Source organism: Emydura macquarii, unplaced genomic scaffold (assembly GCF_026122565.2).
Source record: "Emydura macquarii macquarii isolate MOO-44397 ecotype Brisbane River unplaced genomic scaffold, CSIRO-AGI_Emac_v2 contig_3671, whole genome shotgun sequence".
Lineage (NCBI taxonomy): Eukaryota > Metazoa > Chordata > Testudines > Chelidae > Emydura > Emydura macquarii.
Window position 1 is genome coordinate 5,954,109 of NW_027133808.1, and position 15,192 is coordinate 5,969,300.

The 15,192-nt window shown below is 37.1% G+C and overlaps 1 protein-coding gene across 8 annotated transcripts in view; it reads right to left on the reverse strand.

Annotated features, from left to right (window-relative positions):
* Positions 1-15,192, reverse strand: part of PCCA (propionyl-CoA carboxylase subunit alpha) — a 415,109-nt gene that overhangs the window by 116,041 nt on the left and 283,876 nt on the right. For 7 of the 8 annotated variants that reach the window (XM_067536816.1, XM_067536817.1, XM_067536823.1 and 4 more), the window contains one exon: positions 14,533-14,635. In XM_067536816.1, the coding sequence (XP_067392917.1) occupies positions 14,533-14,635 (103 nt within the window). Of the gene's footprint in view, positions 1-10,183; positions 10,362-14,532; positions 14,636-15,192 lie in introns of those variants that run through there. The other variant, XM_067536819.1, reaches the window with a different exon arrangement.

A 15,192-nucleotide genomic window follows, 5' to 3' on the forward strand; every position in this document is an offset into this window, starting at 1 on the left:
GGCAGCTCAAGTACCACTCCGGGCAGGAGGAGAAAACCACTGAGCCAGAGAAGTGGCTTCAGCGCCCCGCTACCCCCAAATGTAGACGTCAAACCACGCCTACATTAATAACTAAAATATCCAAGTATTCTGTCTTCACTGGGCATGTTCCTTCTTGGGGTTGAAAACGGGTCTTTCCTTGCAATTGACACAATCTGATGAGGAGCCAAAGTTCAGGGAGAGAACTGGGACTGGCTGGACAGAGGGGCTGGAACATAAAGCTGCCTGGGACATGGTGGGAGGATGACACTGCAGTTGGATGAGGAGCCCATGGAACGAGACTGCATCTTGGAGCTAGGGAACATGGGTGGGGCGGACTGGCAGCTGGGAAGAAGGAGACACAGACCGATTGGATAAGACGCTAAAGGGAAGAACTGGGACTGTGGAGGAGATCAGGACTGGCTGTGCAGTGAGACTAGAACTGGAATGAGAAGACAGGAGTAGGGATTGGGATGGACTAGGTGAGGAGAATGGGACAGAGACAGTAAGATAGGGATGGGAAAAAGATGTTGCAGGGGACAGGCAAAGGGGGTCATGCTTTGGTAAGGAAGGGGAAAATGGTCAAAAAGTCTGTGCCCACTAGAACAAACTCCCCTCCAAACCACTGAATGTAACTCAAGAATCCTGAGTCTGACCACTCTCTTGCTCTCAGCAAATATCTGTGAAATCCACTGGCAAATTCCCCTCTAGTGCTGATTCGCAAAAAGTATAACAATCTACTACTGCAATCAGTTATTCAATTAGCTGAAGTGGCAGAGGTCTGTGCAGTGGATCTAAAGGTTCCAACCCTGTTGATGACCCCTATGGGGACCAATGATGGAGTTTGTTTTTTTCAGTTTGCTTTATAAAACCTAGGCAAATATACACAAAAAACTAATACAAACTATTTGTAAATTGAAAAATAAAGCACTCAAAAATTAGGAAATACCATAATTAAGATGTGTATACAACCTTAATTCAGCCCCCTTCTATGCATGCATTATGATACTGTCTTTAATTACATGACCACATCCCCATTTCTCCACAGGAACTCTGCCCAGTCAGTGCACAGAATGGAGGTGCTATGCAATGTGTGACCCCACATTTATTTACTGAACACTACTCAAACCCTGTTTTGAAGACAGAATTATTCATTTCCTCATGGGCTTTTTTATGGTGCTCATCGCTTCATAAACACTAATTTATTTTACAACACTCCTGTGGAATGAAGGGATATTAATACCCACATTTTAGAGAAGGGGAACTGAGCCACAAAAAGATTAAGATCAAAGTATTCAATAGTTTTGGGTGCCGAATCTGAGACACACCCAGCACCTGATTTTTCAGAGTACTTAGTATTACATAGCACTTTATATGTTCAAAGAAAAGCTCCCTTTTACTTCAGTTGGAGCTATGAGTGCTTAGGACTTCTGCAAATTAGATCCCTGAGTCTCAAGTCAGGCATCAGAAAAATGAGGAATATATAATGAGTGACCAACCAGTAAAACAAACCGATTTAAGTGACTTGCCTGGAATCTCACAGAAAATCTGTAGCAGAGGCAGGGATATAATCCAGTTTTCCCAGGGAAACATTCAACTGCTGTAACCACAAGACCATTTTTTTTTCTTCCTTCAATCTCCTGCGTCATTCACTACACACCTGCCAACTTCTGCAACAAAAGAAGCAGTGAGCCAACAGACAACATTCTCCTTCACTGCATAGCTCTGATTCATCCCCACAGCAGGTCATTCTGTGCACTGAATGAGGCAGGGGTACTGTGGGAAAAAAATATAATTATGTAATACAGACCATATCACAACACATACACACAGATGGGATGAATTCAGGTTGCACAAGCACAACTTTAAATCTAGCATACACTACTTAATAATGGTCTTTAAACATTTTTGTGTCTAATATTATACAAAATAATACATAAATTTAGAACTATAGAGGTATAATTTCATTTCATCTTCCTGGTGATGACAAACCATTTGTGATTTGTCCTTGGGGTTAATACTTTCACCAGAATCCTGACATTGAAATATCATTCCACAGTTTTATATTCTATATATGAATCGCAGTTCAATTACCCAGTTCAGTTTTGCTATTTTGGAAAAACGTTACCCTCTGCCCATATGTCTAGCAAATTCACTCTTCTTCTTCAATCCTCTCCAGAAAAAAATCACTTTTTTTAAGGCTAGTTTTACTCCACTGAGCTGTGCTTTGGCACTTGCCAATGCTACTCTCCTGTCTGACTCTGACTAAAGTTTAAAAACAGTTTAAAATAATTTAATCATTAAAAACCTAACATTGCTCTCCAAACATCACTGCCCTATGTACTGCCACCTTCTACCATCCAATGAGTCAATGTTTTAATTCACTGCATTATATCACCATACTAGAATGTCAGTGCTACACAGCAGTGATCTTGATTTTCCTGTATGACTGTTTGAAACACACACTCACCCTCTCTCATACCTTGGATCTCATCTTTGGCACTACTGGCACTCAAGCTGAATTCCCCCCTTGATTAGAAAGTGAGGGTTGGCTGGTGGAAGAGCATTATTGGTGAGAGGCTACCAACTTTGGAACCTTTTCCCCTTTCTGGTCAAAATTGCTCAAGTTTGCTAACCTTGACATCAGTAATAAATATTTGCCATATTTATATAGTTTAACCTAAATACATGTCTTGAAAGTACCACATGGCATTACAGCAGTCACCTTAAAAGTCAGAATTTCCCATCAGTTACCACACGATTGGCATCTTAAATACTAAGTATTAGCCTGTATTTGGAAAATGAAATAAATATGGTTTCTCAGTCATGTGTGGTGACTTCTGGTAAATGTTGACTTTTAAAAAGCACCACCATGGAGAACATGTCAGTAAAAATTCTCGATCAGCTCTCCAGATGTGTCAGGGTTGTACCCAGCACAACCGGGTGGTGGAGGGGACACAAAAGTGGCATAATGCTTTTGGGCTTCCTGATCCTCCAGATAGCTAGGAGTTGCCAGTTCAACCCCAGGACACATCTCAGAACAGCTTCAGCACTGCTCTAAGTTGTACATGACTGCAACTATTCTCCAACGGGGCCATTCTGGCAAGTGGGGATCACCAGAGCACAGCAATGTCTCAGTCACCTGCCTGAAACATTCTCTACTGATCAGCTGGGGTACAACCAGCATAAACAATCCTATGCCATTCAATGATTTCCCTTACTCTAGGGCAGTGTTTCTCAACCTTTTTGATACCAGGAAGTGGCTTGCTCCCTTCCTAAACTGGGAGAGGAAGAGCTCAGGGACCAGTTGTTGAGAAACAGTGCTCTAGGGGAATAACCAAATAGCTGGTTATTTGGCAAAAGCAGCCAAATGGGGATGGGAATAGGCTGAGACTCTTACCCCTTTTCTTAGGTATTTCCAATCACCGATGTATCTAAGTATCATGTATTGTATCTATTTATTGTATCTAAGTATCATTTATTGAATATTTATAGATGAATTAGTCAAACGTTTACAACCCAGAGTATCTGCAATACAGGGAATGCTGTAGCAAAGGTAAATATAGCCCTAGAGAAAATGCTCTTTTTTGGCACCAATTGTACTTAAATAATAAATATGATTACTCTTTACTGATGAGTCCCATAACTGGTATTCCTTAATCTTTATTTTCATCCTATTACAAAAAGTGTTTCCTGTTTTACTAAAACATTCTGTTTGCATTCGTATCTTTCTTCAGTGAGCGTAATAGCCAGACATATAGCTGTCCTACTAGTCTGGTACAGCAAGATCTATTAAACAGATCTCTGACTGCTACCAATAGCCAACATTGATACAAAATGAACTCATGAACAAAGCTGTGTTTTCTTAATAATAACAGTTGTACAAACATAAGGTCTTCTCAGTTAAAGGGAAACCAACATCAAAAAGCAGTAAAACATGGAATCCTAAACCCCTCTTTCTTTGAAGAAACACGTTTGAAGAGAGGTGTTTCTAGTTATGGGTGAATGAAATGAGAATTCAGCTGCAACAAACGGACATCCAGTCCTATGAAAGACTAATTAGATCCATCTGAGAAGCTGTGTCTAAAACTGCTTCACATATTTCAAAGGAAAGCTCTAGTCTGTCTTTTGAGAAGACTACATCAAAACATTTAGTCACAGCTGACGCACATCTAGCCATTACAACAGCATTATTTTTATCAACCATGAAAACTACATTAAAGTAATGTTAACTGCCTGCATTACATTAAAAAAAAGGCAAGGAAATTTAGAGCTAAGAAAGTAACACAAGGCTGAAATTACCCTACACTTCTCTCCCCCCCCAGTTTCCATATGCGTAGGAGTCAGAGATCCCAGACCTGAATGTGATGCTGCCTATCAAATATATGGAGACAACAGAATTAAAGTTGAAGCTTCAGCCAGGAGTTGCAGTAACTGCTGCTTTTGTGGATTTAAGCCAGGCTCTTAACATTATGTTAACATACTTTTGCATGTAACTACTGCGGCTGGTGAACCAGCAGGAGGAGCTCACAACATTTTTCATCTGATCACTCTACAAAATTATGGGCTCTTTTTAAAATAGTCTGGGATATGAATCAGTGATGAAAAAAAGAATCTAAGAGATATTTCACTTAAGATTTGTTTTAGCAATCCTGAACTAATGATGTATTATTTTTAATACAGTACCATAATTCCACATGGTACATAAAGGAATAAAAAGACAACGCCCTTGCTCCAAGGAGTTTACAATCTAATAACAAAAGACCATAAAGGGAAAGGAAGAGGGTGGAGACACAATAAACCCTGCTCTACTAGAAGATAGGATTTCTGAAGAAAGCAAATGGTACGTTATAGTTGCACATGTATTCTATTTAGATTTTACTTTACTTTTAATATAAATACCTGTCATTAGTGGGTTGTAAACCATGCAGAATAAACTTTATAGTACCTAACTCACCATATGAAGCCACTAAGATGGTAACTAAGTAATGCAGTAACCAGCTTTCATTAGCTAAAAACTTAGAAATTGACCATTGCAAAAGCTAAGCTTATTTTACCTTATACAATACTGTGCTTCAAATTTTCATTTAAAAAGTTGATTTTAAGTTAAGAATGGAAAATAAGTGCCCAAAACTGAAAACATTCTCTACACCGCTGAAGTATAAGCCATTTCAGATCTTTTTTTTAATCTTTGTTTTTAAACTTGCTTGTGTGCTAGACTTGAGCTCACAATCAGTTTTACAGCAGAGTTACAAATCCTTGAAAAATAGAGTTTATTGTAGAACTACAGTAATCTGTTACAAAACTAATCTAAAATGGAGAACAAAATCTGTTACCAAACCTTATCAGATACACTACACTTTTTCTTCATTTTCAATATTAACAGGCATTTTTCCTCATCCATTTATAAGTTCTATAACTAGTATAGCAAATGTAAATAAGCCTCATCGACATAGTAAAAATGTACGTCTTCTACCCATCCCTTAATGTGCCAATCTTACAAACTGGCACGTTGCTTAAAAAACATGTAGCTCAAGTACCTCATAGCAAAATAGCCTGAAGAAAGCCCCTTATATATAATGTAAGGCATATATGTCCTTTATATAAAATATTCTTCCTTAAAATGCTGGGATAAGAAGTTAATTTCAGATGTTTTTACTCCTCGCTAGGGGGGGAAAAAAGGGGAGGGGGATTTGCTCCATGAGAGGAAAAAAATAATCTGATACCAATATTTAACATGTTTTATTTCCTTATTGAGGAATACGCTATTGTTTAAAGACAAAGTAGAGTAAATACAGATTTTTTTCCCCTAAATTGGAAAGGTATATATTGGTCCAGAACAGTGAAAAGCAACTGATAAAGTGGAAGTCATGTTTAAATTCTAACTACTTTACAGTGAAAAAGAGAGACTTGATGAGGGTGAAGAAATAGTTAATAAATATTGAAAGCTGGATGTTCAGCATGTCAAAAAGAAAAATTCTAGATAAATTAGAGAAAAAACATGGCAACAGTTCCCTCCCACACAAAATGCCACCCATTTTTCTAACTCTGTCCCTGCATAAACAAAATGGAAGGAAAACAGAGGAGAATAACCTCTGCTTACATTGACTTCAGTGGAAGCTTTATTTCATCCTCTAATTCCCTCCTTCCTTTAAGCCACCCCAAATGGCTGCAGGTGGGGGAGTCGGGTGGGTAAGCAAACAGTTGTGTAATAAAGAAGTATAACAAAAGATCCTTAGAGCTATTATACAGAGGGCTTGCTTCCAAGCTGAGCCACTATGCATAATTTTGGACACAATATATAACAAGAATGCTACTGAAGCAATGTACATAAGACCACAATTAATTTGTTACTGGATAACACATTTTATTGTGTGGTGAAAAGGAACGTTAGGTTTGTAACTATTGGGGGGAGGGGGGAAGAGGAATTAAGGATAGGATTGAAATGTACACAATTCAACAAGGTGTATGAAAGAACTCAAGAGGACATCAGATTTTTTTTTAAAAGTAAAGATAATTAAGTTTAGAATAAACCAGGCATTAAGGAAATTTAGTGAGCCATTTCTTAACATAATAGATTTTTTGTTTTTATGCGGTGAAACTTTTAAATTATTAACGATAAACTAATAAATTCACAAACTCTGCAATCTTACATACATTCAAAAAGGAGTTAGGTAGTTTAAAGAAAAAGCTCCTACAAAAATTATATATATGTGGAAGATTGGCATGGTCAATTTTTATACCAATAGAAGTTATGCTCTGATACACATTTTTGTTGAAGTGGATAACATCTATTTTATTTTTTTATTAAGTTAATTATTTTATTTTAAAGCTGTTGCTGAACTATCCTCACTGAATTAAGAATTATATCTACAAGCTTTGGCACTGGAGACAAACTGATGCCTAGTGCAAAAGGAGGTATGAAACTAACTATGGCAGGACTGTACTTCTAGCTATGAAGTACTTTAAGTGCACAGTAATTACACACATTAGTAACTAGAAATTATTAACTAGAAATTCATGAGACCAATTTAAGCATCTGCAGAAACTGGTAACTGGGAGTGTGGCTTGGACAGTTGCGCACCTACTGTGACTGCACACTCAGGTGCATGACTGTTTGAATAAATCATCATCCACACTTTGTAAAATGAAGAGCAAGTTTTTCTTTTTGCAATTATAAATTGATCAGTGCTCCCTTGTGAAACATAACTGGCCCCTTCTACTTGTGCCCTCAAATGTGTTGTTTTCCTTCATTCAAACTAACAAAGGGCTTTGTAATCGAAAAGAAAATTAATGAAAGGCAAAAGCCTATTTTTATGTATGTCGAGAACACGTTAATTAATTTAAATTGGTAACATTTTTTTCTCAAAATTATTTTTTAAACCCTTACAGATTTTTGCCTATCAAATCTACTGGTACATTCCTAACATTCTGCCTTTGCGCTCTATTTTTTATGTATTACTCTATGCCTAAAGCATACTTACCACACGGACATTAATATAAATTATATTATTATTATGAATACAGTCTCATTTCTTTGTATTTATTCTCTTAAGTTAGATAATTGATTTTATATAGACAGGTCTGGGAAACGTGTTATATATTTACATAAAATGTGAGATGGACATGGCATAAGCCAATAGTTATCTGAATACTTTACTGCACATATACTTTTATTTAATAGAGTAAATGTGGATTAAGGGTACTTATAACTATTTATGTATAATTAACCTTTTATATTATACTATACTATTTCTTTTTTTTATAATAAATATTTTACAAATTTTATCACAGATTATATGATTTTTGGTGATTTTCTTAAAGGAAAATTTTAAACAAAGGAAACATTTTCAAAATCATTTAAAATCAATTCTATCCCTTAATAATTGGATTTGAAGCAAATGAATATAGCATTACATAGTGCTTTTAATTAATTACATTTTAATTTTTAATTTGAAACAACCATAATTAGTTAAACATGCATACATTAACTAAACTCAGGCATACAGCTACAGTATACTGACAACACAGGATGTAGTCAATTAATGCCAACAGCATGTTGTCTATACAATTGTATATTTTAATAATGACCATGCCTCCAGCTCACAAGACCAAACTCATCCACTTATTTTTGTGCTCTCAATTAGGTGCACGGTAATAGCTTTGCTCTTGAAAATGTTAATGTGCATGCAAGTGCAACTGTCCATCCAACTAGACATGTAACACATGGACATCTTGTTGGAAAATGTAAGACGTTCCTCCTAAAACCCATGCATTTAACATATTCATTAATAAACCTTTCACTATGCTGAACAAGAGACACCTACTTCCCACAGAAATTCCTTTCTGTATTGAATTTGCCCATTCTTAAATTTAGGAAATGATTCAGTACAATACAAAAATGCAAACCTATTCTAACAGTGATCTGAAAAAGTAATCTGAGCTGCCGTTAGCCATTTTATTTAGTGTTTTGATTTAAACGGATCCCCGTGGGGAACAGATCTAGTTTCCATTTGCTAGAAGTGACTCCCAAACTACTTCACCTTGTTCATGCCACTTTGTTTTATAGCTTTCATTCGGCAGAACTACAGTGATGGGAAGCTACTCTGTAAATGAAAACATCTGGAAACTGTCTGTCAACTAAACGGAGAAGGTGAGGTTAAATGGTGACTAAGGTATGTATCCATTATAGCAATGAAGAGTTGTAAATGGAAGGGACAAATGTTCAAATATGAAAAAGAAGAAAAACTGTTGCTAAGCGCAAAGAAATGCTGCAGAGCACCTCTCAAATGCACTTTGAACACAGAGAATTTGCAAGATTAAAACAGGGAACTGGACACTGATTTTACATAAAATTAACTTACCAAAAAAAATTTTTTTAAATACACATTGTAACATACAGCATAGCTGCAAATCCTTTGTTAATGTAACATGAGCATCTCAAGCTACAGAGTGAGACGAACTGTAAACAGGCAACAACGACTGTAAACTCTTTTGGGCAGGGCCTTATCTTTTAATATGTACTCTAAAGCACCTGACACACCTCTGAGCACCATAAAATACTAAACAAAAATAAGAAATCTGCATGCTTTCTAAAGTGTAATTACATACTGTTGATGTCCAACATTCAAATTGTTGGATTCACCCTTCATTATTGTGAAGACGGTGAGTACAGCCAAAAATAATAAAAAAATCCCTCCCTCCCTGCAACATCTTTGCCATAAGAAAGATACTAATTCAACCTGCCCTCTCATTTTCTAGTCTGGAGATATTCATAACAGGAAGAAATAAAAACTGAACACTACTGAGGGAAGTAAAGAGGGTGGTTGTAGAAGTGAAAAGAGGACACTTACAATCACGTAATTATTTATCTTTCACTCTTTTGTTCATCACCAAAACCTTTATTCTGCAACAGGAAAATTATAGGGTGGTGAATTCAATAAATTAAAGCTCAGAAGATCGTGGAACACTGTATTTAAATTCTTCCTTGTTTATCTCTCAAATTTCTCAACCCCTCTGTTATTACTTTTTATTATAAAATTTAACTATATTATTTCACTCCACAAAGCTTTCTGAGATGAAAGATTCTCACTAGGTATGACATTCACCCATGATGCAGAGGGTCAGTCCAACGCCCTCCATACCACTTATGTCATACACAGCACCTCGGCTGAGGGCCTCTTGGCAAAATGTATGAATAAGGCACTCCCTATTTGCAGCTACCTAACAAAAGGGTCTTTCACACTGGCTCTGAATAGTCTGGAGTTGAAGACCATGATAAAGGTGGTCCAGAGGCAGGCCACAGATCCATGCTTACATGGAGTTATTGGCCTCTGAATTATGTCGTGCAACTGGCTAGGAGGGGCTTCTGGCTTAAAATAGCAGCAGTAGAGAGGAACTGCATAGGAGTGATGACTGCTGAATCGGAGTTCGGGGTGGATTTCGTCTGCCTGACCACTGTATGATGCAGGGGGAGTGGATTTCACCCCTCACCCATGAAGCTGTATTCTGTCATTTACTCCAATTAAGTAATAAAATAAAGTTTCTTGGTCCTTGTATGCTTCATGCCTAGATTGTTCCATACATCTGAATGAACAATATTTGAGTCCAAACAGAATAAACAAAAAGACTAGTTTTATTACACTATGTTTTTCTATGGAAGGCTTTTAAAAATTGATGCTGGTAATCGTGGTGATAGGATAATTTCTTGAAAGATAATGAAAAATATACATAATTGGTAGGAAAACGAAGAGCTGAAGTATGAAGGTTTTGTCTTTCAAAGATCAAAGTATGACGAGCAGCCAATTCATAGATTCTTCTGGCAATCAGTGCAAAGGATAAAGCTATAAAGTGAAGAAAACAGAAACACTGATGTTTTCATCAGTTACATTAGTGAGTTCATGGTGTAACAAGATAACAGGTCTCATTGAGATAGCCAAGATTTTAAACAAAGCAACTTGAGTATAAAATTTCTGAATAGTTAAGGTACATTTAGATGAACTGACATGAGGTAATGCCTGATACTGAAAATTCAACTAAATGCATTTTGAACAAACAAATTGGTTAAGTATTGGACTGGCTGCTGGACAATGGGGGAGAGTTTTTAAAAAACCTTGATCTATATATTTTCCAGCCCCTATTGTAGGCACAAGCAGCAGAAATTTTTTTTTATATTTGTAGTATTTTATAAACTTGAAGAGATCGCTATTAGTATGTGAGCCCTTGAGCAGGTAAGTTCTGGGAAGCCATGCCTCTCAGTTCTGAAGTCAGGCTGCACTAAGAGTCTGACATGATGGGAGTTCTGTTCTCAATAAGCTGGGCAGATACACAACTTTTAAAAATTCAATAAATTAGGGAAAAAAAGAATAAATATTACTGTTGCTTGACACTGCACAATATTCTTTATTACTCTTATGATAACAGTAAGAGAAGAAAAAGACTGACTCAGGAACCAAAAGGTGCTAGGAAGATGATCCCTTCACTGACCACTGAATTATCCAACTGTACAATAGATTCAGCTACTTCTGTCACAATCTCTGAGGGCATCCAGCCTACAAAGTCAGCATCCCTGGTCACGTCAATCCAACAGGGAAGAGTAAATCTAAAGGTTCAATATGTGGCTTGTATTTGCTTCTTCACATTCTAGGTGAAAAATCTGACTGGAAAGTCAGCGGAATTGTGCTTTGCATTTTCCATAGTGCATTACATCCTAGTCTCTGGAATAGGACTCTCTGCCCCCTCTTCTATTTTTCTTGTTTAAAAGAGGATTTCTTTTCATCATAATTTTTTTAAAATTACGTTTCAGAAGATTTTGATTTGATCATTTTAAATACATTGTACAGGGACCCAAGAACAACCATGAGGGGAGGGGAGGAAAAGAAGAAATGTGACAAAAAAGTTATAAACACAGAATAATGTGTTCTTTAATTACCCAGTAATCTGATTTTATCATGGTCTCGGTGTTGGATAACACCTTTTGCTTTACAATCTCCAGGGTTGGGTTTTATTTTGTAATATATTTGCACCCAATAAAGTTTAGGTCAGATGCAACCTTTCATCATCCAATTTTCCAGTTAGGTTGGTTGAAGTACAAAGAAATAAAGTATTTTATCCAAGGCATATAGCAAGTTATTGGCCAGCCTAGAATTAGAACCCAGAAGGCTACTGGTTCTCAGTCCCTTTGGTTGAACCTCTAGCTGCGCAGGGTCCAGTTACTCCTCTCTCTCTCTCCCTTTGTATTTCATTTATTTTATTACACATTGGCCAGTGACAGTGTGGGGATTGCCCACAAGGGCTCCTGTCTGCTTCACACCAACACAACCTGAGGGGAAAATGGCAGCATGCTGCCTGGGACACTGGGACAGAGGGTCACTCTGTTTTGCCCAGTTGGAACAGTACTTTCCTGTTGCTCCATCCTCCTCACCCCCATCTCTCTTTCTCTGAGGGAAAGTGGCATGAAATGATCATAAATTCCTTTAAGTTACAGTTTAAGTACTGAAAATAATTTTATTTTTAAGTTAATCATTCTTACCTAGACCATATTCTGTACCATTTGATTATGATGGAGGTGCTGTCTTTTGAATAATATGTAGAATCAAAGAGTCCATGACAAGCTGGACCGAAATTCTGCATCAGGGTTCACTGTGCTGCAACAGACTGGAAATTCTGGAGCAGCTTCACTTAAATTAAAATATTGATTGTTTTATTGTATTATTTCTCATCGCTAATTCAATCAGTACAACTCCTCCAGCGTTATTTATTTTGATATTAAATTCCATTTATTTTAAACTGTCACAACATTTTCACTTTTTGATATGGTGCTGTTTTTGGCATTGAAGAAGCTAGAGGTTTTGGCAGCCGGATAGTGGACAGCTGGGGCTTTTCACAGCTGGGAAGGCAAGGGAGACCATTTTTGATGGTGGGATAAGCACATGCACTTTTTTCCCTGCTAAAACAACAATACTGACATTTAAATCATCATCTTTCGTTTTTAGATGTTGGAGACGAACAGGGCAGTTCACACCACTCAGCTACTAGACTGTGTGCAGACTCTAGAAGCTAACACTTTGGTATTTTCAAGATTATCTTCATAACCACAAGGGGCAGAAACATTCTGGTTTTAAAGGCCTTTTCCACACAAATTTGCACTGGTTTAACTAAAGGTGTGTTTTTAAACTAGTGCAAGTTTGTGTGTAAACTATTATTTCGGCTTCACTCAATTCATTTTTTTAAAGCTAAACTGAAAAGACCCTCAAATAAAAACACCACAAATTTGCACCAAATTAATTAACTGGGTTAAAAAAATTCATAGTTAATCCAGGGGAAACGTGTGAAGACAAAACCTTAGAACCTGAAGTGTAATTCCACATCAAGGGGTGAGTTCCACATCTATGGAACACACAAGACTGAGGATTGTAGTTATTAAAGAGTTGATGGGATTTTTCCACAAAAATGGAGGGTATTAAATACTAGTCAGGATTTGAAGCTACTTTCTTCCTCACATAAAAAATATTCAGTGGCAGAGGATCTGGAGGAGGGAGAAAAGGGGCACTGACAACCTTGACCTTCCTCCTGTGTAAGATATCTGGCCTCTCCGATCTGGGATTGAGCTGTTCTTCCATCTTCAGAAGAGGTCTCTGTTTATACCCACATCATCACCCTTCTCTGCTCCCATATTGTTTATCAAAATACTTCACATGGAGCAGAGAGTAGGAAAAGAGGAGGCAGAAGACAGTACAAGTGTTGACAGGGAGTCATCAGCCACATCCTTGCCCCAGTCAGGCCAGGAAGAAGAGGAAAAGTTTAAATATTAAATATACCTGAATTCATAACAATTTGAGTGGCTACTTACAATCTGATTAATTTTCAGTTAAAATCATTATATCTTTGGATTTTTTTTTTTAAGAGAACTTTTAAACAAAGCAAAAGTGAAACAACTTGAGAAAGCTGTATTCGTGGCATGAAATAGTTTAAATTGGTATTTTTGAAGCTCTTTTGAAATTATCAGCCTTAAAGCTTTGACAAACTTCACGTAAATTTTGTGTCCATTCTTAAAACTCTCAGGTTAGCTTTGAAATCAGCATTATAGACATAAAAACATTTTCCTCCACAAATTTTTCTTCTCAACCTTCCAAGCTCCAAGTTAAAAATCAAGCTAAGACAGAAGTGGGTTACTTCATCATCCATGGTTCCACCATAATCCTAACATAATGCAATGCTCCATGCCAGTGGTTCTCAAACTATTTACCATTGTGGCCAGCATATGCAGCTCTGTGTGTGTTATGTGGGCTTCATCCACCCACCCACCCAGCCACCCACACACAGTGCCTGTATGGCCCTGAGGTTGTCACATGGGCTGCAGCTGTGTGCACTGGGTCGCAAGCCACCTGTGAGCCATGGGTTGAAAACCACTGCTCTATGCCTTTCCACTCGAATATCATAAGATGAAATAAATTATTTCACAAGTCTTATAAAAGCTAAATCATGTACATTTGTGCATCTGAAGCAAAGGGTTTTCCAGACACTAATGAAGTGTCAGCATATTATGGCTAGCTACTGTATCTGCACTCTGAGTTTTAATTATTGCTCACTACAGTCATCCCTTTGAATACGATTATGCATTTTTCCTGGTTAATTCATTTGATTTTTACCAGTATCTTACATTGCAATTTATCTTCTTGCTCTCAAATACCTCTTGTGGCACAGCACAAAAGCTTACTTCTAAGTAAGGCATTAGACAACAATTTTGTTAATTAGAAAATAAATGTAAGAAGAAAGTAGATTGCAAAAATGTTCCATTGACTTTAGAGTGTAGATAAATCCCTGCATGGGAAATGTACCTTAATTAGAACACATTAGGATGGTGTTCTAATTTACAGTAAGGCCTCCTGCAGCAGATGAAACAACTGTGTAACTGTGCTAGAGCACTGAAAAGATGAGAGCGCTGTACCACAAATCAAGAATATATATTGACTCAATGCCTCACATTTCCTAGAAAATGAGCAAAAAACTTACAGAGAATGTTGACCCGTTGTTTGAAACTGTAACAGAGTAAGTTCCATCTCCTAGTTGCACTGACAGCTCCCAGTTGCTCACATCCAGTTTAGCAAGAGAAATTCTAAAGCAAGGAAAGGAAAAAGAATATTTTAACAGCTTTTTCAGGTTTTCCCCATTTTTAAATCACATGCTTGATTCATAGGATGTTCATAAAGGGTTTTAAATATTATTAACCCTATTGACAGAGTCAGGGAGCATGTTTGGGAAGACTACTAGATACAATTTTGTTTTGTTCTGTCCATTATGGCACATTAGGAAAAATGCACTTTTTAGGGGAAAAAGCTTTTTGAGGTATTTTCTGGTTTGCTCCGACACTGTGTAGGAGGTGCCCTGATGAAGTTTGAGGCCATCCAGTCATCATTGGTTGCAGGGATGTTGGGGGAAGGAAGAGGATTGGCACTTGGGAGGGGGAAAAAAAAAAATACTTGGAGCGCCCAGAGCAAATGGTTTACCATACCCTTCACATCATAATCATACACAAAAAAACCTTAGTTAAAAACCAGTTATACACAAAAGCTTGCAAATCCAGCCAAACAAATTAATATACATACAATACATAATATACATACATTATTTTTAACAGTATACATCTTTATACATTAGTGAAGGATCCCTGTG